Raw genomic sequence first — 23941 nt, forward strand, 5'->3', positions numbered from 1 at the left:
CAGAAGTCAGAAAGTGGATGATAAATATGAGGGAGAGAAGAAAGTTTTATTGTATCCTCTCATTACTCCACTCAGTCACACGCAAAGCTTTTTCATGAGGATTCAGTGCAACGATGACTCAAGTGCAGTGTGTATAAACAGATACTTCCACTCAGAAACAAGCTTATTTTCCTCCGAGTTATCATGTAGGGCTCTCAGAAGTGAGTGTGTTTGCATGCAAATTGTTGCCATCATCTTTGCCCATTATCTGCCAAGCAGGCCCATGGTAATGGGGATAGAGTGGCCACCTTTGAAGTGATTACATACATTTTCAGAGACTGACCTTTGAAGATGCAGTGCTCTCAGGGGATATAGTGTGTGTGTGTGTGTGTGCACATGAGAGAGGAAGCACAAAGCAGATCCAAAGAGGGAAAGAGTTGTCTCTGCAAATATGTGAAATTATACGAGCACACAGATGCACGTTTAGTATTCCACCCACAGGTAGAGATTGCAAGGCCATGCTAAAACAGTCCAAGCTACCTTGGGACAGCTCCAGCGACCACTTCACAGTCCTCCTGTACACTGCGAGACACTGCTGGCCACTCAGAGGGATGGTTAAAATTGGAACACATTCACCTCAATCCCCTGCCTGCCAACACTAATGGATGTTACCCTGTTTTGGAGAGACAATGAAATCGAAGAAACGCTTCTGTGGTGTTGGTTGACATGAGTGAAAAAATACAAACACATTTCATTTAATCCCGCGTTTATTATGCATGGTTTGATTTCAACAGCAGCGTCTTTTTAGCCTTGAAAGCGAAGCTCACTTCCCACCGTTGTTTCTTAGTAGCCCTGATTTGACAGTTCACTGCAATCAGTTTGGAGAACGAAATTACTTTTGATTCTGCTCCATCTCCACATTGTCTGCCCTTTGTCATAAGCCCCATGTCCAATTCCCTCCACCACAAATAAAGGATGCATCAAAAATGCTAAAAGGATGATTGAACAGACTCCTCGGCAACCTAAAGCCACGTAGCTGCTGAGCTGGAAATGGAATAAAACTGATTCTGCAATGCAACATAATCTACCTCAGGCCTAGTTTATTTCTCTGCTTTTTATACTCAGCAGTTGACACGCAATTTATTATGCTTCTTTCTGCCCTCTGTCTTTTTCTACAGAAAAACATCACACCTGGAGACCACACCTTTATTCTCTCCCTTAAAAAGGAGAACGTAAATCACATGTGCTGCTCCAGTTTAGGAGAAATCCATCAATTTCTTCTTGAATTTCTTCTCTTGTTGCGTATACTTTTAAAAATGTAGTGAACAGATGTCTATTGGGAGTTTCTGGGCCACAGTACTGGTCATCCAGAACTGCTATCTAATGTTATAGTGTATTGATTGTAGTCCCTTAGCAGCAGTACCAAGAGCACTGTCTGGATTTCAATGCAGAGGAAGTGTTTGTGATTCTGCACAGATAGAAAGTTAGTTCCCCCCCCCTGCTCAACAGAGGTCATTAGCACATCTGCCATAACTGCAAGTGTTGCTTCTATACTGCATGTGTAGTTGCCTCAGAGTACAAGTGTAGCGGCACCAAAGAGGTGACAGGCATATCAACAGGAAACTGAGAGGTGTTAGTGGCTATGACAGAGATGAAGACAAACATTTTCAAAATAAATTTGTGTTGGAATTTTTCATTTACAATCTGTTTTAAGAAACTTCCAGTTGAGAGGAGATTTTAGTTCAGAGAAAAACTTTTTTTGAAAATACAAAACAGCGCATGTTTCATTAATGTCTTATCATCACTTAATCCAATTAGGACCTGCTATTTAAGCTGCTTGTCATCTTGATTTAGCAGTCACCACAGGGTGTCTGCTGAAAACAAATGTGCATAGGCGGGAAGTACAAGGATGGACAGTGATACAACATGTACATACAACATAAAGAACTAAATGGACACAATCACGTTTACTGTACAAATTGTTACTGACGTTGTCATTCCTGTATCTATATTTTCTTCATAGTTCTTCCATTTCCCTATCGAAACCGTCAATTAATTTAGTATCTCATTGCTTTCAACAAAGAAATCTTGTGAAAAACAGCCGTTGTAAGGCACATCTGTAAAGTCAGTATTCTGTTTTTATCATGTAGCCCACATTAAAGTGACTACACTGCAGGGATTCATCAGATTTTGTAGAAAAAGGGTTACAATGGATATGTTTCTCTCCACACATGCTCCACTCTCTAAGCGGTGCAGACTGCAGAGGACCCGTCCCATGACCCCATCATGTCACAAGGCCATGGACCTTGTCTCTGACTTCTTGATTTGACACAATAGCAGTGCAGAACAACTTTAAGCACAGCACCTGGCAGGGAGCAGGCCCCGTGCAAGACATGAATGAGCTCCCCATGATGCATGGCCGAGTTTGAGAGAGGGGGGTAAACTTGTACAGCAGATTGTGAAATAGAACAGATTGGTTTTTTTCTGAACTGAAAATGGTTGGGGTAGAGAATTATACTCCAAAACCATAGTTTCCTACAACGCTTACCAAAATGAATTTTTTATGACCATCTTTGAGCCCACTTCTGCGACTACAAAAAACTACTCTACTCTACAACTAGTCTTGGCAGCAACTCATACAACCTTGAAGTTGAAAAGGCCGGTTATGTTATACTTCATTTCCCACTGAGGAAATGTGTCCTCTGTATTTGACCCATTTAGCAACAGTGGGCAGTTGTGTTGCAGCCCCAAGGAGCTAAGTCAAGGTCTAAGGCCAGTCGGTTAGTCAAGGGTATTGTGTGCATTGGCAATACATTACAGGAGAGGCATGTAAAAAGGTTTATGTACAGCATAATAAAATGTGTAAAGTCTTTGGAGATTAGACACCAATGTTGTACTAATAGTACATATAGAGGGGCAGAGAACCATCATAAAACCCCCGATGGAATCCAGACACCGGTGGTGGTGACGAAGGAGCTCAAAACTTTCAGGTTTAAAGCAGGGTTGTGACTCTGTGATTGGCCCTTAAAATTCGTGTGGGATTCTGATTGGTTTAGCAGGAAGCCTCCAACAGCTGGTTCGATTTAGGAAGAGAGCATTGATCAAGAGGTAGGTCTTCCTGAAAGAATTTACGCTGAGCTACATTTCAATCAGGAAAGACTAGTTTCCAGCTGGGGTTTGAAGCCAGGACCTACTTGACTCCACTTAGCCAACCTGCCAGGTTTTGGCCTGTTAATTGGATTAAATGCTTGAGCCTTCATTGGTCGTATTTAGGATTGCCTCCTTTCTCCACTGACCTTGAAAGTGAGGGGAATTGTGCCAGAGCCCCAACTCGACAGCAACTCCTGAAATTTCTCCGTAAATCCTACCAAGGTGGTGCCAAGCCTTCCTTTTATTACATCAAACTGCATCATTTTACGTGTTTTATATAGGCTATGAATGATTAACGGATGGTTTCTATCCAAGTGCTGCCTTTGATCTATTTCAGATAATTTCCATGGTACATTCTTTAGTCTTTTTCCAGAACAGTGTGATAAATGACACAGACACTAAGCTGCTAACTAAGAGAAAGCTATTTGTACAACAGCAGGTGTTTAAGTCTGCCACTCTCGGCTTACAAATTATGCAAAGTGATGGCATTTGAGCTCCCTGTCTTGCAAATAAACTGAATAGATAACATGGTGCCCCTGCTGTAATCTAAAGGTCATCACAGTATTCTATACACTGTTTTCCAACTGCTGGTGAGCCGAACAGCAAAATAAAATAAATATCGTGCATACCATATTTACACTGTACAGCATCTGTGGTGTAATTAGGCAAACCCAGTGAGGACAGCAGTACAAGTTTGATGTTAGACTCTGTCCCTGATAAAACTGCTTATGCCATCCATCTCATCAAACATGGAGGCGTGTATCTAATCTTGTAGCCTTGGGGCAGACCTAGAGGCCAGACGGCTGCACCCTTCCTCACCTCGGGCCCGGCCGGAGCAATTACTACTGCTGCTTCACACACAGACCTGTGTCACTAATGCAATTAACAAGCTCCAGAGGAGCCTGGGCAGCCAGAAAGGGACCGACTGTGTTCACAGCATGCGTGATGAGAGGCATGAGCAAGGATGCGGGAGTGAGGAAGAGATGGAGGAGAAAAACAGTTTTTTTGTGAACAGTTAATGTGTAGGCGGGTGTCAAACTCTGCGGAAAGGAACATCCTAAATACACAACATGTCGTTTTAGATGTCATACGCATGCTGATATATTTGTGTCAACCAAAAAATGTAATATTTTGTTTTGGTATTACAATATAGACATATATTACTTCCTCTTCCACGTACCTTTGGGCCGAGATTTTGGAGAGCGAGCCTGCAATTGCTATATTTCGCCTCCTACTTTTCCACATTCTACATTCATCCTGGTGAGGATGATTCATCACAGCTGGGACAAAGAGAGTATAATGTGTTACAGCTCCCAGAAGGAACAGCCGTAGGTGTTATCTAGGCGGGATGTTTATTTTATTCAGAGGCACGTTCCATTATCAGCTGGAGGAAACCAAGCATACCTCCTTTCCACTGCATCAACGCCATCCTGATCTCAATCTTTATCACCTTGTGACCAGTTTCATGTCTCCCCATTGCAAGCTTAATTCTAAACTCTAATCCTCATTCTAAACCCTGGTATGAGCCTGCTCATCTGCCGCCCTTTTGATCACAATATCCCCGGTCTCATTTCCCTTCCTACTCTACCATTCTTTCACTTGTCCAAGAACACTCAGACAGGTAGAGATTGCACAAAGGTTAGAGACAGAAGCCCCGTGGTGTCTTTACTGACTCGGGAATGTAAGAGCGATGGGAGCTGTCGAGAGGAGAGATGGATTCCCCAGCCATCTCGTCTCCACCCAGTCATTGTTCATGAGCTATGGCTGCCAGACATCTGTCTATACCTGCCAGGTCTGACAGATGCTTGTTGCCAGTCAGTCTGGGAACGGTCCACAATCTGCGTCACCTTCTTGCAGGCTGGATCTCATGTGAGCCAAAAAAAATCGACGACTGGGAAGAGATTGATTTATTCCCCGTTAGCATTTCTCAGAGGGGCTTCAGCCATTTGTTGAACACATTACATTAAATGAAGACAAGCTGGATGTGTAAGTGAGAGTTACAAGCAAAAAACACAGAGAGCGCTTCCCCGCATACAGAAATGTCACTTATTTGGTTATGTGCATATTGCGTGCATCACGTTCTATAACCTATATGATAATTCTGTCCGTTCTCCACCTCCCACTTTGTACCAAAAATGCAGAGAATTAGGGATGCAAATGTTAAACTCAACAGGCTTTTACAACACCATGAGCAAGGGTGGGAATCACCAAACGCCTCCCAATACAATATCATCACGATGCTTATGCCACGGTACAATATTATTGCAATTTTAAACATATTGCATTATTCTGCAATATATTGTAATTTATCAACTTTTTTCCAACAAATTTTTCCCAATTTCAAATGTTGTCCCCCAAAAGGAAACTTTGTCAATGTGTGTTCTTATCTAAAAAGATACATTTCTGTTTGTTCATATCACTTCCATGTTATTGCTGAAAAACGGGATTGTGAAGCAGACAAACGGACCAACACATATATAATAAAAGATCGATACTTGGCGCCTGTGTATCAATGCAGTATTGCCACTGAAAATATTGCAATACTATGCTGTATCGATATCCCCCCCACCCCTAACTATGAGTGGTGCCATACTGTATATAGCAATAGTCATCTCTGGTTTCAGTGGGTGGTTGAACCAAAAGCAAACAGTAGAAAATGTATAAATCCGGGCTATTATCCCCTGACTGCCTATTTCCTTTTTTGTGTGTTTGTGTGTGAGACCAGGTGTGGGGGGTGAGGGGGGGGGGACTGAGCAATAGATTCTCTTGATACATGAATAGAATCTCTTTTGGTACAAGAGGTGTGGGTCTCTGCAAATAAACTGTCATTTTTCACAGGCTAATGCACATCCTTACAAATACTTAAAACGTGCACACATGCAGTGGGCGCACACATACATCTCAGGGCAATGTGCGGTGTGTTATAAGAGACATTTCCTATTGCTCTTCCAGATCTTGCATGCTAATAAACACAATCATTAAGTCATGGCAGGTGGTGGCCGGTGGAGCTGCTCCATTACTGTGAGACCACACTGTCTTTAAAATAAATTTAAAAAATGGCAGAGAGAAATAGGCTCTATTAAAGACGGCAATCAAAGCTGTATCACCACTAGCAAGCACGTCACGTAGCTTATTCAATCTCACAACCCATGAGGCAATTAATTTATGTCAATACAAATACACAAATAGTTTCTTTTTGTTCATCGGTACAGTGCGGGTCCTACGGCTGTGCTTGTGTTTATTTGCGTCTTGGTGCCTCTGTGTGAACATGCTCAGTGAAGTGAGCCTGGAAGAGCAGGTGTAATTGGGTGTGGGAAAAAAAAAGGGAACCTTGTGGTCTCCCTGGCTAAATTAAATCAGACAATCTTCTCCTCTCCATTTCCTCTCCAGACAACAGGCACCTTGTCTCCCCTCAGGTTTATTATTATTTGTCTGATCAGGTTGGACGGCGGTGCATAGTGATTCATCAGTGATCATAGTATTATTATCTGAAACCAGTCTCCCTTTAAAAGCGCAGGGAGACTGTATCTGACTATGCCTCTCCTCAGCTAACTTCAATCAATTCAACAGCAGAAAGACTGAAAACACACACAAAGAATCTCTAACAGTGCTCTGGTGCTCGGTCAGTCAGCAGCGGATTAGTGAATGCAGAAGATCAATGCCCCATGTGGGAAATCATTAAGGCCCATTATTTCTGTAAAAGGAATGCAAACCCAGGTGTGTTGCCACCCAGATAGCAATGACCAACAACTAAATGAGTTTCTTTGAGTCAATATCTCAATGCGGAGGGATCTGCCATGCTGAGAAAGCATTCTTGGCTTCATAAAGCAGGTGTGAAGCCAGCGTAAGCCACATGGTGCAATTCTGAGAAGGTGAGAGAAAAAAACTTGAGAAAGCGGAGAGACAAAAAGGCTTTCTGAGTAAGGCTGCAAATTGATGAAAGTGGGCTCTGGCTTGTCTGGATCCGTAGAAATGAAACCAGTCTGCATTTAAATGCATCTGTGGAGAAGCAACGCTCCGTCACACGCCTTTGTTTCCAAAACTACTATTCCCAGTCCTATTTAGATTAGGTCACTGCTTTGCATTTTGATGAAGGAAGACTAGAAATCCTCCTCTTCCTCAATCCCCTCTTTCACAGAATTTCATCTCTCCTATCTTCATCCATCATCCTATGCCTGCATGTTTCTAGTCTTTTAGTTTAGTCTACTGACATTTTTACTCGCAATCTAATCACTGTTTGCACTACACTGAATGTTTGCATTTGTTCAATGCATATGCTTTTTATAATGTTTTTAATGTCTTGCTGCTGCATGCAATTTTATACCTGAATCTTTTAAATATATTGTGTGTATATTGCGTACATTTTTATATTGTGGGAAACGTTGCAAACTTAAGAATTTCATTGCATGGTGTAAAATCTGTGCATATGACAAATAAATATCTTGAATCTTGAATAAAGTAAAAATACAACTGTCAACTTCAACATTCAATATAAAACAAACTGGCTGTTTATTTAGAGATTTAAGACACAAACATTAGACATGAAAACCAGAAGAAACAGCAGACAGTCAGACTTATGTTTATTGTTATACAAGAATAAAGACTGAGCGGAGTTATTTCAATAGGCTGTTGACACAGCGGCATTTCCCTTGGGTGGGTATACGACTCCCAGTGTATCGTAGAGCAGTTAGTGCTACAGCACGATGAAGTCATGTTGCTTTCAAACATTCCCCACATATTATAAGTAACACTGCTTCCAATTTTGAATTCAGGACAACAGAATCAATCCCATTAACCCTCCTTTGATTTTTCCTTTTCAAAAAGTTTCTAAATCAGAAATTTTGGGTTTCCTTCAACCAAATTGTAAAAAAACAAAACGTGGATTGTTGAATTTGGGTGTTTTATTTAACTTTATAGCATTTGAAAAGAAAAAAAAAAGGTTTAAGAAAAAAAAGCGACTAAAAATTAGGGGGGGAAAAAACAACAAAAACATCCCAAAAAAACGCAGAAAAATCGGCAGACATTGTAAAAAGTGAGAAAGAAGTTATAAAAATGACAAAAAGTGACAAAAAATGTCAGCGGAAGCTTCAAAAACTTCAAAAACAACAACAAAAATGTCCCAAAAAAAAATCTACAAAGCAATTTGGGAAAAGTGACAACAGTGTCTGAAGGTTTTCACAAAAACTAAATGTTGCATGGTCTACGGGAAGACAACACAAGCGTTAAAACCAAACTGCTGACGCAGACAGACTTGCGGCGGTATGTTGAGAATGAAAGCCTGAGGCTGAGCGGGTCAAGGTAGAAAGTGCGTCCACTCGTCCGGGATGCTATCCGTCATGCGCTGCCGATTGGCCAGGACTAATGAGCCCTTACGTTACAGTGCATAGAAAGCTGACAGTGCTGGAGTGCTATTTTGCACAGTGAAATTACAGTTCGATTTTCACCTAACAAAGACTCAGCGACATTTACCAATCAATAGGTGTCAAAATGTCCCCCGCTTCTGATAATAGACAAGCACACAAGGAAGTGAGCGCAAATCTACAAGCATTAAGAATCAGCGGGTAGGGCCGAGGGTGTAGAAGACGGGAGGGGCGAAGGCACCAGGATGATGGAAAGTGCAAGAGACAACATTATAGAACAAAAGCTACAGCTACTTTTTTTTTTGTGTACAATCAAAATATAACATCATATATTCTCTTGAAGACGTAAGGCATTTGTGGCATCTGGAAAAAGGTTCCCTTTCTCTGTCTGGTAGTGTCCAGAATGTTTGTCAAAATGACAGAAACTAAATGATATTGTACATAAATGAAGTGTGAAGCACACCGCGTCAAAGAATTTCTCATTTCTGACATCTGTTGGGCTTAACAGATGCTCCGCGCTCAGCTGCCTACCCAGGCTCCTCTCTGAGTCAGCCAGGCTCGCCCGTAAAGCCAAGGATCTGACTGGCTGTGGAAACTGAGCCTGATTGGTAATTGATTGCACATAACGTGTGCTTCAATTAAAGAAAGTTAGCAGCTAGTGAAGAATTCAAAAAGTTTGAGAGCAGAACAGACGTGGCCATCCATATTTGTCAGAGCAGCCCTCTTCAAGGTCAGCTCCCTGCCAGCAGGCTCTGGGAAGGGGGGGGGGGGGGGGGGGGGAGGAGGGTAAAAGAGAGGGCTGACAGAGAGAGAGAGAGAAGGAGAGAGAGAGAGAGAGAGAGAGAGAGAGAGAGAGGAGAGAGAGAGAGAGAGAGAGAGAGAGAGAGAGAGAGAGAGAGAGGGCCAGCCTGACAGCTCAACAGAGCTGCCGACTGGCTGAAGCAGACATTAAAGGACAGGTGGTTGTAGCAGGGTCTGGTCTGCTGGTTTTAGGGGGCGTGGTCCATGGATGGTCCAGAGTTATTGTCGTCAAAGTCCCGTTGGTCCATGGGCTCTGCCCTCGGCTCTGGCAGCCTGGAGAGAAGAAAAAAAAAAGATGGCAAAAACAAAAAAACAGAGACAAATTAGGTGACCGCAAGTCCGTCCAAATCTTCTTCTCTCTTTCACAAACACCTGCATGCTGCAACACAAACACACATCCCATCCGCACACACCCTCCCCGCATGCACGCGCATATTATGGAAATCGAATGAACCTTTGTGAAATCTAATCAGCTTCAATCAAGCTACGCCTTAAGTAGAAATCATCCATTCCGTAGGTTTCACATTAGCAGCTCTGCGGTGACAGAGACAAAGCGATAGCTAAATTAGCGGGACCTGTAGCAATCCGAGCCTGGCTGATAGATTCAATTTCACCGGAGACTGTCTACACTAATCATATGCTCTAATTGGACAATGTCGTAAGGGTGATAGAGCACTGCTCCGCCCTATGACGCAACTCTCTTCTGTAATCCCCCCCCCCATTTAGCTATGGTTTATCCATTTTTAGAAGACTGTGTCTCAGCATGTTTTTCTAAACACACACTTACTGTATGGGAGATGCTGTTTAATTCAATGAGATTCAATTCCCTTTAGAGCTAAGCCATCTAATTTCACCACTCAAATGTTTCCTTTGAAGCAATCAACGACGACGATTCCTCTCAAATCTCTGACGTCATCCTGATGTTCTACAGGGCACACACTGGAGTCAAAGTGAGAGTTAACTGCAATGGCAGCTTGACTGACGATGATGATGATGAAACTAACAAGTTTGAGGTTCCAAACACAACTGTTTGTCGCCTGTTTTCACATTTGAGTCAGTTGAGCACCTACATTAGAATGTCACCGCAGTACTAAGCTTTGTTCTCTAGTTATTACGCTTGGAGGGTGAGCGGTTCATAACAACAAGTTAAGCAAACGGGGAACAAGACACATGTAGCACAAAAACAAACACAAAAAACAAAAAATGGGTTACACTTTACTTGAAGGTATCTATAGGAGAGTGACATGACACTGTCATGAACGTGTCATAAACATTATAAACAAGTCATAAAGGTTTATGACTTAACGCTTCTTTTAGTAAGTGTCATTTGGGGTTAGGGTGCATGTGTTCACGACAGTGTCATGCCACTCTTCTGTAGAGACCTTCACGTTAACTAGTAATGATCCAAACACATAGAAGTTACTGTAGCAGGAGCAATGAAATGAGAGAGTATAGTTGTACAGAATGCTCAATGTGGTTATGTGAATACGTTTTTCACTTGTACTTAAATGTACAGCGTCCTGTTAAATGTACTGCCTGTCAAGGTACAAAATGAAATTAACTGTTTTGAGTGTACTGCATTCAAATTAAATACTGGTCGAACGTGGTTAGCAATTGGTCGGGGTCACCACATACTGTCGATGAGATGAGATGCTATTAATCATGGCTAAAAAGAGTTTTCAATGTTGTTTAACTTCCCTAAGTCTTTATTTCACCATGCAGTTTTGGCTGAACAAAAGTTAAATGTGTGTCTATAATGCAATATCTGCATTAGACAGGTGTGTTGTGCAGGATATGAACACATTTCTGAATCCTTTACACAAGGAAGCAGCTAATTCACACATCATATATTGACTTAGTGTTATTTTGTCGTCTTTATCTCTTATCACTCTGTCAACGACACATTTCCATCCATCTCTCTGCCTCTCTACATAACATACTGTTCCACCTCTGCTGTATTTCATTTGCTGCACGAAGCACAATCTTTGAGAAAAACATCGACACGTCGGTGAATAGGCTGCGCTATCTTTCTGTGCGCTGCTCCCTGAGTATTTCTGTCTGACATACTACTGTCGGAAGAAACAAAGAGCTGCTTCCTTTGCGAATCATCAACACACTCACAACGGGGCATCTCATCAAAGAGCAGCCACAAAAAGTCTGCATGCATTAACGCACGCCAGCACACGCGTGTACACCTATATGTGGAGTCGTAAAACATTACAGTGAACTGTTCGGCCTTTCTAAACTAAATGGATTAAGGCTGAAATGCCTAGTGGGGAAGTTATAGACAGTTTTAGGGTTTTACAAGGCACCAACAATTACATTCACACGCACACGGACACGCACACACCAACTTACTGACTGCCAAAAGAAATGGTGGGCAGAGTACATACACATATAGTCCCACGTATACCATCTCTCTGGTATACAAGTATACGTCTGAGACATTAATTATTCAAAAGGGCTGTTCCCGTTCAAATTCCAAGCAAACATACCATTTGTGCTTTCTGTACCACCGCAATTTTACTCAGTTTTCAAATTGTCTACAGCGTCTCACAGGCTGTTCACTCTTTCATTGTCTGCACAACACACACAAGTCGGCATTGAGCTAAGCTCTGCACCCTCACACAGCTCCCTCCTGTCTGACATGGTGTTTGGGGTGACACGCTGGCAGACTTATTTTGTGTAAGGCAATTTCATCTTGCATCTCCAGTCAACCAAAACATTCACACCCTGCTTTTGGTGTAGTAAAAAAAAAAAAATAGCAATTACAAATATATTTATATGGCACAAAGCGAGGCCTCCACTATGGAGGCAAATGAACTATTTATATTCAAACGGTATTTGCTAAGCCTTAGGACACACAGATGTAATAACTTATTTATTCCACCCGCAGGAAAAAGGCCATTACTTGAGAGAAAGAGAGATAGAACGGCGGCAATTGGGGTGGGTGGTAGAGAGGAAAGACAGAGTGGAGCTTCAACATGCAACAAAATGTCAGTGGGTGGGTGATAAATTCCCTACAAGTTAAAGCCCTTGCTTTGTTCTCCTTTTCTGTCTGTTCATCTTCCCTGGCCTAAGTAAAAGATCACTTTGCAGTGTGTGTGTGTGTGTGTGTGTGTGTGTGTGTGTGTGTGTGTGTGTGTGTGGTGTGTGTGTGTTTGTTGTGTGCGCGCGTGCGTGTGTGCGCATGTGTGTGTGCGTGTCCCGACGACCGGGTTCTTTCCACCCATGACTTATTCATACACTTTAATGCAGTCAATGTATTATTGATCAGGGACGATCACTGCTGCCTCCCCTTGGTGGGACCATGTCCTGTGGACGGGGGCGGGCTGGGGGCTGGGAGGCCTGCTGCACAGCTCACTGTCTGGGCTTTAGTAGAACACTGGCTGTGCCTCTTGGGTGATGGATGGACAACAGCTTTTGTGTGTGGAAATTTGGAACATTTTGTGTGTGTGTGTGTGTGAGACAGAGAGATAAGATTTTAGATAGGACTGATAGACTAGAACAAAGCTAATCTTACTAATGTCCCCTCTCTGAGTGAAACAGAAAAGTTTCTCCAGTAGCCCTTAAATGAACCCATCACTCATGAGAGAAATCCCCTGGCTCCGAACGAGGAAAACCGAGAGAGGGAGCGTGCAGGATGTAGCCTAGACTCTGACTTTTGTCTCTCTCATTCTATTCCTGTTTTGGCCTCACCCCCATGCAGCTCTCTGGGAGATAGAGGAAGGAGGGGTCCTTACCCTGATCTAGTTTGAATTCCCTGCTCTCGGCAGAGAAGCTGCAGGACTCTAAGTCATCATACCGGAAACACTCCCATCGCTCCGCGGCAGCCTTGCCAGCTGGTTTCTAGCCTCATTGCCATATGAATAATCATACTGCAGTAGCTTGGATATGCTCAATGGGGTTGAGGTGTGTGTGTGTGTAAAAAGATGGAGGGACGGGAAAAGGGAGGAGCTGAAGAGCAAACTGGGGGTTGCTGATAGGAGAGTGAGGTTCTCCTTGATTAAGCAAAGCGGTTGTGTGAGAATAAGGCAGTAAACACAGCGCTGGTGGCAGTCCTCTTTAGGGGAACGTAACTATTGCAATTTGCATTTCCAAACAGAAATGATGCCATCTAGGCATACTCCATCACATTAGACGGCGGGGCACATTTCTCAAGCCCTGGAGGTCTATAAGGTTTGGTCTAACGAGAGAGGACCCTTAATGGTTATTGATAGAGCCTACGAGGACAGACTCTCACCCTTACTCTCCAGTGAAGCAGTGCACTCTGCCACTACTTAATGAAGTAAATCTTGTCACTTCAGCAGGCTGATTTAACATCACAAACAGCTTTGCGACAAGAAATGACTGTGATATGGAAATATAGATCAAATAATGAGAGGAAAAAAGGAGCGCAGAGCATTAATGACGTGAGAAAGGAAAAGTGAATTTAGAAAACAACACAGGTATTGATTTGTAGATTGCAGTCTAATGTAAAAAAAAAGAAGAAAATGCATACTTCCCACTATTCTTCTCTACCTTCTCTGTTGCTAATGTTCTGCTGGATATAACTGGCCCTTATCCCGCTCTCTCTCTCTCTCTCTCTCTTGCTATCTTCTCTGCCGACATCCCCTTTTCTATCTATGGATTTATGCTCTTTCCTTTCATCCGACAGCCCTGTCAAGGGTTGTGTAATTTAGAAATAGCCCCTGCACATGCCTTTCATTAGGAGCACCCATGTGATCTCCCCAACACTTTGCACTGCGATGATCTTGCCACCTAGAATTTGAGATACGGATGTATCCTAATGAGCAGAAATGTGTGGGGGAAACCGAGAAGGGCAATGGAGGGACATGGAGAGGTGGAGGAAGACTTAAGGAAGGAAAAGACAATTTATCAGAGCTTCCATGAAGGGGGAGATCAAAGAACAAAGGGAGGAGAGCCAGAGCGTTGGCAGGAAGTGACAGCATCTTGATTGGAGCTTGTTGCCGAGGCTTAGACACAAGAAAAGGAGGGCTGATGAGGTGTGGAAGCCCAGACTAAAACTTAAGTTTCTATTAAAGTTCCATTGTCACAGGTTACTCGGGCCATGATCAGATAAGGCGCTTTTCTTTTATGCTCTAATACAAAAAGCCCCGGTAGCGGTCGCTACCAGGAACACAATCGTCATCAGTCTTTTTGATATGAGCCTCCAAGTTTAAAGAACTTCTAAAATTTGGTGTAACTACTTCACAAAGGAGACAGTGTAGGGTCGTCAACGGCTACTGCTACTATATAAATTACACTGTATAAAAATTACATCAAATTACAAACCAATTTCCTCTGCGGAAAAAGAAAAGCCCAGATTGTGGTAGGAAACAAGAGAAACTCAGTGGGTGATGATAATTAAATCTTCTATAAAAACATTGTATTTCAAGGGACCGAAGCCTTTTATAGTTGATCACTTTTATGAAAACAAATTGCATATTTTAGACTTTTCAGTTGGGGTTAATGCTTAATAAGTATGCTGGGTCTGTATCCCTTGAAGTGTTTTAAACTACTTTTCATTTAATCATAAAGGCAGATATTGACAAGTGTTGGAGACTCCCCAGAGGTACTCCAGAGGGTTGTGCAAGGTCCATATTTCCCCCTGTATTTAGACACTACCCTAGAATTAATCCAGGTTATGAATTAAACCAAGTTATGAATATTGCCGCTAACTGTCTGCTACCTGTTAAAACCCAACAGGTCGCCGGTGACCTGGGTAACAAGGTAACCAGGGTTTTTCAAAAGAGTTAATCCAGGTTATCAATATTGTCCTTTAGAGTCCATGCTAATTGTCTGCTAACTGTCTGCAAACTTCATTAGCTGATCTCGATCTGTCTGAAATAATGTATTTCTCCATGCCCTGCACTGTGTTTCTGGGTATGCTTGTTTTCTTCAAGTTGCTGCCCACAAAATGACACTGGCCCCGCCTTTTTCCGTTTGGTTTTCACCCCGGGACAGCCCCAGACGACCGTAGCAACGGAGCGTAGGCTGCATCACCTCTCTGAGCAGCGATCTTAGAAAAGCTGTCATTGGCTATCAACAAGCCAATCATGGCAGTTCTAGCCACTCACATTCCCTTTCCAACGGTGTATAGCATGATAGGAACATCCAATTGGAACCAGTCCAAATGAACGGGCAACAGACCTAAGCCCCGCCTCCCAGAGCCAGCAGGCACATACATGTGATATTTTGTTTATGTTTGTTTAATAGTTTTTTTTTTGTTTAATAGTTTATTTGAACATAAAAAAAACAACAACATTAAAATAAAAGATTTATATACATGCATTCCTGCATACATATATAATTAAAATGACATAAATAAGGTCATGTACTTTTTAGCACAGTCTTCCAATATATTTGAGAAACAATATGTTCAAAAGTGTTTGAATGAATTTAAAAAAGTTTTGTAAATCATTTTAAGTCTTTGTTATGTTTTTTTCTAATAGCGTAGAAGTGAGTCAAAGCATTTAGCAAAATTTGGTCACTTGGAGAGGTTTTGGCATACCAGTGACACATGTAATACCAAATACTGAAAACTCCCTAGCTCCCATTAGGTCACGACTAGAGTTGTGCAACTATACAGCGCTCTTGTTGACCAGGTGTAGAAGGTATGCGTTGTGTTCTCTACTGGTAAAACAGTACATACAGTAGCATCACTGCAGCCCATTCAAAATGCGGATGCTCCGGTTTTCGCTGCCAAAAAGGATACAAAAAAAAACACTTTGCCCTGAATCTCCTGTCGCCACCTGTACCCATTATTTTTAGAATTGCCTATTTTAAAATGTAAGTGATTACTTTCCAAGCATGGCTGGGTCTGCCCCATGCTACATCACAGACCTTTTGACTACACATGAGTTGCACAGACTGTGATCTTCAGATAAGACCTGTCAAAGTAGCCTGCAGACTAGCTAAAAGTAACCACGATCAAGGCGTTGAGACTTCAGAATCACACATCTGAAGAAATCAGGTTAGAGAGGTAAATAAAAATGCTTGTTTATCATGTAAATTGTAAGTGATGACTTGTTTTCCCATCACTGTGTCTTTAATAAATCATGTGCAGTCCCGTTATATTCCTCTTATAAAACATCTTGTGTATAATACACCATCTTCCTCTGTCTAGGCAGAAAAAGAGAACAGACGACTCTAAGATTCTGTGGTGAGAGGCTGCTATGTGAGAAGGTGCTACCAACTCTGCAGGTGTTGGAGGTGGATGGCAGAAAGGATGGTTCACAGCTCGGATTTTATGACTGTTTCAGGTTTAAATCAAAAACACACAGGATGGATAACTGATGCACAGGAATATGTGGAAATGCATTACATATGCGTGTCAATTGGATTATATCAAGTTAAATCCCATAGAGGCAGGCAGATTTTTATTATTAAATGCCAGTTATTTGATGGCTCCAGGATACTATGCATGCTGATAGAGTTCCCTTGGCCTTAAAATAGCCCCTCATCATCACATATCCTTCACCATGCAGTTCTTAGAGATTGGCATGAGGAACGTTCCATAAGATCATCTCTCAATGCAAATCAAACCAGCTATTAGGCTAACTGAAATGACACCGTGCCAATCTCTAGGTATGGTGAAGGGTATGTGATGATGTGGGGCTATTTTAATTCCAAAGGCCAAGGGAACTTTATCAGGATGCATAGTATGGGAATTTAACACAGGAGTGTCTATACTCATGCCCCTTATATTTTAAGGAAAATCATTTATTTATATACAATACATTTTTCCTCATTTTTTAATTGAGTAAACTTAAGCAGGGATTCCTATGCTCATGAGCAGCACTGTAACTACTCTAGAGTCTGCTCTTGAGACTTTGCTCTAATTTTTGGGACAATTATGGCAGGATTCGTGATTCAGGAACTGCTTGGGTTTTGGGATTGTCCCAAATTTTTCGGGACATCTGGTCACCCTAGGCTGGATGAGGGACAGGACACTGTCAAAAAACACGTGGAACTCATATTGTATTTACTTTTGAATTTTTGCTCGGTTTGTTCAGATTTATGTTGAAAGGGTTCACACACGCACATCATTAAAAACCACTACAGTGAAGACAATTTCAGTTCAGATACTTACCTCCTCATTCAAAAACTGTAGCCATGTCTAATGTTTAGTGATGCAGTATGTCTGCTCATACTGTGCCAACCAGATACACGCAGTAGGGATTCCTGATGTGAGTGATTCGCCTTGAGACAAAGAAAACAACCACAACACTACTGTTCTTCTCCAAGACATGGAGAGTATAATCTACCCTGGTGTCAAAACTTCCTGCTGGGCATTTTAATGATAACTCCGTAAACTGTCTTTATAGCCTGCATCTGTGCAACAAACCCCTGTTGAGCCACAGTCGCAGCAGTACTGGCTCTGTTTACATGTTGATTCATTGGGCTGAGGAGATTCTTTTCCCCAGGAAATATAACTGTCTCTATCCATGCTGACCCAAGCAAACTGCATACACTGAAGCCAAAAACAAACTGTTATTGTAGAATCTCTCAAATGACAGCTGGATCTAGCGGTCTCATCAAATATGAAGTCTTCCTGTAATTACATTTCATTTTGGGGATGAAACTCTTCAAACACGCACAAGTGTACTGTTTACACCCGCATTTACATCAAATAAATTACTGACTGTATCTCAATACCTGAAGATGAGTGAAAAACAGTATGGGTGTGCAAAAAAAAAAAAAAAAAAAAAAAAAAACGATTCACATTTATGAATTGATTCATAAAAATCAGAGTCATTTAATTTTGTAATGACGTTTATATATACTTATACTTGCTACTCTTTGTTCCATTTGCCCGTACAAATCTGGGAAAAAGGGCTTTTGTCTACTCCGCTCCTTCTGCATGGAACTCTTTGCAAAAAGACTTGAAATTATCGGAACTTATTTCCTTAAATGCTTTTACACCCAGATTGAGAGAACTTGGAATGACCTGTTTACATTGTAAATGTTTTTAATTATCTGTGTTGTATAACTTTTATAAATGTAATTGATTGTGTTGTTGCCTGCCTCTTGGCCAGGACTCCCTTGAAAAAGAGGTTTTTAACCGCAACGGGACTTTCCTCGTTAAATTAAGGTTAAATTAAATAAAAATAAAAGAAATAAAATATACTATCATGTGGGAAAAGTAACTACAAGTACATACTCTGAATCTTTTTTTATTTTTTTTTTTTTTGTACTAGGAACGATGACAGCCTGGCTCTTTCAGAATCACTGGTCTATTCATACTGTTCACTGGGATTGTCTTCCCCCTGAAAAACAATACAACACCCTGTGGTGTTTCCACGCTGTTCCAAAGACTTAATCAGTTCACCGAGGAAGTGAAGAGACAAGGCACAAAAACAGCCAATGCATCATGGGACGGGGGACAGAGGGCTAGGGGCTGTTTAATATGACCCTGTGTGTGCACCGCAGCATATTCATCAGAGCAAAATGGGAGAGGCAAAGATAAATCCATCTTATCATCCACCAGATGTATTGCCTCAAGTAGAACCCACTCAAACTCATATTCGTGCATGTCATTATTTTTGAAATGTGCATTAGAAAGAGCGGTGCACACCACTCCAACCGAGGATTGCGTGCGGTCAACTCACTACACGATGCATGTATTATGCTTCGGATGCCTTCTGTTTCTCTTCTTCTGCATACAGACCGCAAACAGTGAGCCGTAAAGTTACGGGAGAGCGGAATAAAATAGTGGGCTGGTGCTCAGCCAATCAAAATAATCACGCAGGTTTGTCTGCGCTGCAGCAGGTGCGAGGACAACCGTTATCCCTCCATGAACTAATTTCCCGCTCTCTTTGACACAGATACCTGCCGTTAATCATACAGAGGAATTAATGCAGAGCTGTTCAGATAAGAGCATTACATCACTGTAAAGACTCAATCTTACATCGCTAATTTAGAGAATTTCCCAATTCCTGAGGCCACGGGGGCATTGGAGGAATTAATTGAGAACTGCAGCAATCCCATCCACACACCCCAAGACAATAGAACCGGTCATTTAGCGTGAATGTGAAATTTAAACTGACCTAAAAATGACAACAAGCATCCCTGTTGTCACTTGCTTCAGGTATACGACTGGGTGCGGACCATAATGACTCCTATAAAGCCCCTCTTCACTGAGATGCAATCTGACAATAAACAATTACCCTGAGTAGAAGATCCCTAAAAGGAGAGCAAGCAGGAGATAATGGAATCACCTGAATAGTTCCCCAATGTATGACAAAGATAGAGGGGAGCGAGGCCGACATGTTGGATATAGCCTGTCTGCTAACAGGAGGTTTAATCTTCATGAGGTTATACTGTGTCATCTCCATGACATTAATCATTTGCTATTCTTACAAATATGCAGCTATTCAGTTTTTAAAACACAGTCAAATTCAGACCCATTATGAACACACACACAAAATACGGGTCTCACTGTGTTTTACAACCACTGCCTTCTCTGGTGATACAAAGGAAATGTTGCTGTTTGGCGTTTCACTGAAAGAGGGACATGATGACTGATGACTACTACAGATGTAATAGGATGCTGTGTGTTAAACGCTTGGACAAAATACAGGTTGCCAAAGGGTGAGAAGGGGTTCTACAACACTGTGAAAAGCTTAACTGATGGTTAAATAACTGCAATGGACCCAAACAAACTAGAATTACCACCTTGGAGTTGCTTTTCTCTGCCAGTCAACCAGTCAAGTTGCAGTTCCCACCCATGTCTGTCTACACTCATATAAATAATATGTTGTGCAGTAAAGACTCACCACTGTTTCGAAGTGGACAGCCAAAATTAGTGTCATCAATTTAGTATCTGACCAAATGTGAAATATGATCACAATCTTGATTCTGCTCTGGGGTTATTTTGGAGTTGACTAATGGCAAGAAAAGTGTTATTTCAGAACGTTATGATTAATGAAGTCGATCTTTGACCTTTTGAAAGTTTGTCGTAATTAGCGTATGCATTATTTGAGTAAAGGCCAAACAAGTGTTTTGTGAGGTAACAGTGATATTGACCTTTGACAACCAAGATCTACTCAGTTCATCCTTGCGTCCAAGTGGACATTTGAGCCAAATGTGAAGAAATTCCCTCAAGGCGTTCCTGAGATACCATGTTCACGAAAAAATAGGATGGATGGACAACGCGAAAACATAACACCTCCGACCATGGCTATTGCTGGCGTGGAAGCATAAAAACAGGAACCATTTTATGAAGAAAAGAAAAAGAAAAATGGTATTCTTGAGTGCCTGCCATCCCTATGCATCCTAACCTAAAAATTCCAACATTACACAAATCAATCAATCACTCAATCAATCAATAATAATAAAACTCTGACTCACAGGCTGCACCTGTGGTCACATGCTAATCAGAGACATTAAAGCAATGCCATGGTAACCTATGTCACACAGTGGCACAGCTGTAGGTTAACATTTCTCCCAGGACGGATGCTGAGATGAAGTACACAGTTAAGTGACACGAAGAGAGACCATGTACTTAATAACACAGTTTCCTTCAGCAGTCTGTACAAGTACTGTCTTAAAGTGAGACAGAAATGTACAGACACTGGGTAAATACAGTGTATGACAACTAACTGGATTTCAGAGGTGTATGTTTTCCTAGACATGTACATTAATTCTATCATATACTGCAGCCCATTGCAACATATTATGTTTCATAGAATCCTTCTATAAAACCATTGTTGTTGTTGCCAACATGTTGAACAGAGCCCGACCGATATATTGGCGGGCTGATATTATTGGCCGATATTAGGCATTTCCCGATATATTGGTATCGGCATTTATAAATTTTTTTACATTCATTCATCAGAATCATTTATATGTCAATAAATTATTAATAAATGAATATTTCAAAAATAAAAATGGACGGTCAATAATGCGTTGGTGTTGCATAGTTTGTCCACCAGAGGGCGCTCTACAATGTCCTTGTTAGCAACACTGACCTTTTTTTGTTAATGTGTTTTTGTTCAAAGGACATTAAGTTTCATATCTTAAGTTTGTATTTTTATACATTTTATTTATCAGCCCTTTAATATATTTTGAAGTTCCTCTGTTCTGCTGTGACAATAAAACAAACTCATTAATAACTACAAATAACTAATGTTAGGGAAACCTGTTTATGTTTTGTAACGCATTTCTGGATTATTTGGTTATTTATTTTTGAGTAACCAAATGTTCGTATCTTAAACATCCTTTCTCGGTTGGGCTCTAGTTATTAAAGAAACTGATTGAAATACTGCAGCACACTCTACCTCCACCTTTTTGCAAAACCCTTTCATGTTCACCTGGGGATACGCCCTTTGCAGAGGTAGCAACACGGCTTCAGGCTAAACTTTAACTTTCTGCCTCTCAAGTGGAAGAAAATCAAAAATCAAAAGTTGTCTCTGAACGTTGTCTCCATACGAGAAATGTGCTTTCTGGAGTGTAAAGGGCATTACAGCCTCACATGGATGCTAGTGCTGGTGTGGTTTTATGTCCTGTTCGCTTCTGTTCATGAAACTACAATTAAAGCACGACTTTTAATAATGAAGTTGGTTCTCAAAAACACTTGAGTACTGACTATTTCAAAGTTTTGTATTATAGGAAGGTGCTTACACTCTTATTTTCTTCGCTTTTGTAAGGACCATTTCCCCAAGCAAAGTAATCCAATCTCTATTGAATCCAGTCTTCATCCTGCTGCATGCGATTAGGGATTTAATTCCCACGTCTTAAATGTGTAAATGGCCTTTGCTGGATCAGAAGTCTTTCTCTGATTGAAGTCGATACAGCTATCTATGACCACTAATATTAGGCCTACTGACCCCCATATCTCAGGCACAGCAGGCTGATCTTGCTTCATTATACAGGTCCCAGCTCTGGGCATCAGATTCATGCCAAGCAGAGTGAAACTTCCTATTCCTGCATTGAAAGTTTTGCAAAACAAACAACCATGCAAACTTTAAATATAGACTATGCCTTTGGCTTAAAATGAAATTTCTCTAGTATCTAATACTCCTTTGAAGTTTGAATCTCAAGCCTACACAAGTGAGAAAGGGAGAGAAAAACACATTGGAGAGATAAACTTATCTGTCCTTCAGAAAGCACACGGCATCAGCTTATAGGTATGAATAGTGAGTACCTACGCTGTCCCCGCTCTCCCTTTCACTTTAGACTTCTTATATTCTCCTTTCCCTATTTCCTCTTCTGTGACTTCCACTTTGTGACTTCATACTTTTATTTCTTGGTCCAGGCTCTGTCTTTGATTATGCCCTCTTTCTACTTTTTAATTTTTTTTTTCTACTACCCATCTCTCCCTTCATTCGCCCACGTCTGTCATGCCTTCCCCTCTCAGCCCTTTGTCGTCTCCATAGGCACCATTGATCCAGGGTTACTGAAGGGAGTCCTTCCTAGCCTGATCGGCACAGTCAGTCATCTGACCAGTGAGCTGGCTCTGTCCCACGGCCAGACAGCCATTATGAAGACTGACTGGTCACAGCAGCGCCCACACACTTGGCAGGCTGGCAGAGCGGCCCCCTGTGTCCTCTTTCAAACAAGCCCCTTCTCTAACAGCAGAACACTGGCGCCACCTTCGTCAGTGAACTGCCCAGGTGCCCGGACGAGCTGTCCCGGAATCTGGATGGCTCTGGAGAGATTTTGAAATTAAAAGCTTGGTTATGCCACACTTGGGGGAACTCCTCCCCAGTCTGTACTCCTCCCTATCAGAGATGGAGGGATGTCAGAGGCACATATGGCCAGCGACGAGGAGGAGGAGAGAAAAAAAAGAGTGCGCCTATGAGACAGAGAAAAACAAGACAGAGTTGGAGAACAGACTGGCCATTAGGCAAAGCCTTCTGTCACATGAAATGTCCCCCTCCCCAGTATCCAAGCCCTGTCTTCCAAGCCCTCAGCGTGAAGGACACCCAGACAGACAGCCCAGAAAACCTGGGCTCCAGACTGTCGCAACTCTCATCTAGGCTGATAGAAGTCTCGCATGCCTTCTCCATCCCTCCCCACTGTTTCCTTTGCAGAATGTTAAACACATGGAAGAATAAAGGACTTCCCTTAGGGTGCAGCACAACGATCTTCTTCAACAATAAAAATTAACAGCAATAATCTCTTTAAAGAAAAGATCGAAATGTAAAATTTGTGCTTTGATGCAAACGTGAACTATAGTTATGGGGCTTGACAGCTCCCCAGTGCTGCCTGACTAATAAACTTTTATGTGTACTAATGCATCCTGTAAAACATCAGTCATAAAGACTGCCTACTCCTGAAGGTGACATGCTCCTATCTGGTATTTCATCAACAATTTCATTGTTTCAGAAAAATTTAAATTGAGAGGCATGCTCATCCTTGAGAATTGGATTTTTACCACAGTGGATTGAAGACATAATCTCTATTTAAAACATGCAAATGTCTCTCCATACTGTATGTGGATAAATTCAAAAATATCAACTATAAAAACAACTTGTGAAAAATTGTGTGGTTCAAAAGGGAAACTCGGATGTGCAAACGAGGCCTCCGTCAGAAAAAGCAATTAATTTTTCCCTTCACAGAACAACGCTGGATTAAGGTGATTTTGTAGAGTGCATGCTTAATCTCCCATTAGAATCCTGAGGTGGTTAAAATCCCACTATCTC

General features: G+C 41.7%; 1 protein-coding gene and 1 long non-coding RNA gene across 4 annotated transcripts in view; one reads left to right on the forward strand and one right to left on the reverse strand.

Moving 5' to 3' along the window:
• Window positions 1–8796: 8796 nt before the first annotated feature.
• trim44 (tripartite motif containing 44) overlaps window positions 8797–23941 on the reverse strand; it is a 51890-nt gene continuing 36745 nt past the window's right edge. For all 3 annotated transcript variants that reach the window (XM_032522865.1, XM_032522863.1, XM_032522864.1), the window contains one exon: window positions 8797–9563. In XM_032522865.1, coding sequence (XP_032378756.1) covers window positions 9519–9563 — 45 coding nt within the window. In that variant the 3' untranslated portion in view covers window positions 8797–9518. The remainder of the gene's footprint in view (window positions 9564–23941) is intronic.
• LOC116693703 (uncharacterized) lies at window positions 10965–17176 on the forward strand. Its single transcript, XR_004332976.1, has 3 exons — window positions 10965–10977; window positions 13302–13308; window positions 17092–17176. It is a non-coding gene; the product is annotated as an uncharacterized LOC116693703 (long non-coding RNA).

Source organism: Etheostoma spectabile, chromosome 8, assembly GCF_008692095.1.
Source record: "Etheostoma spectabile isolate EspeVRDwgs_2016 chromosome 8, UIUC_Espe_1.0, whole genome shotgun sequence".
In the NCBI taxonomy this organism is placed as follows: domain Eukaryota; kingdom Metazoa; phylum Chordata; class Actinopteri; order Perciformes; family Percidae; genus Etheostoma; species Etheostoma spectabile.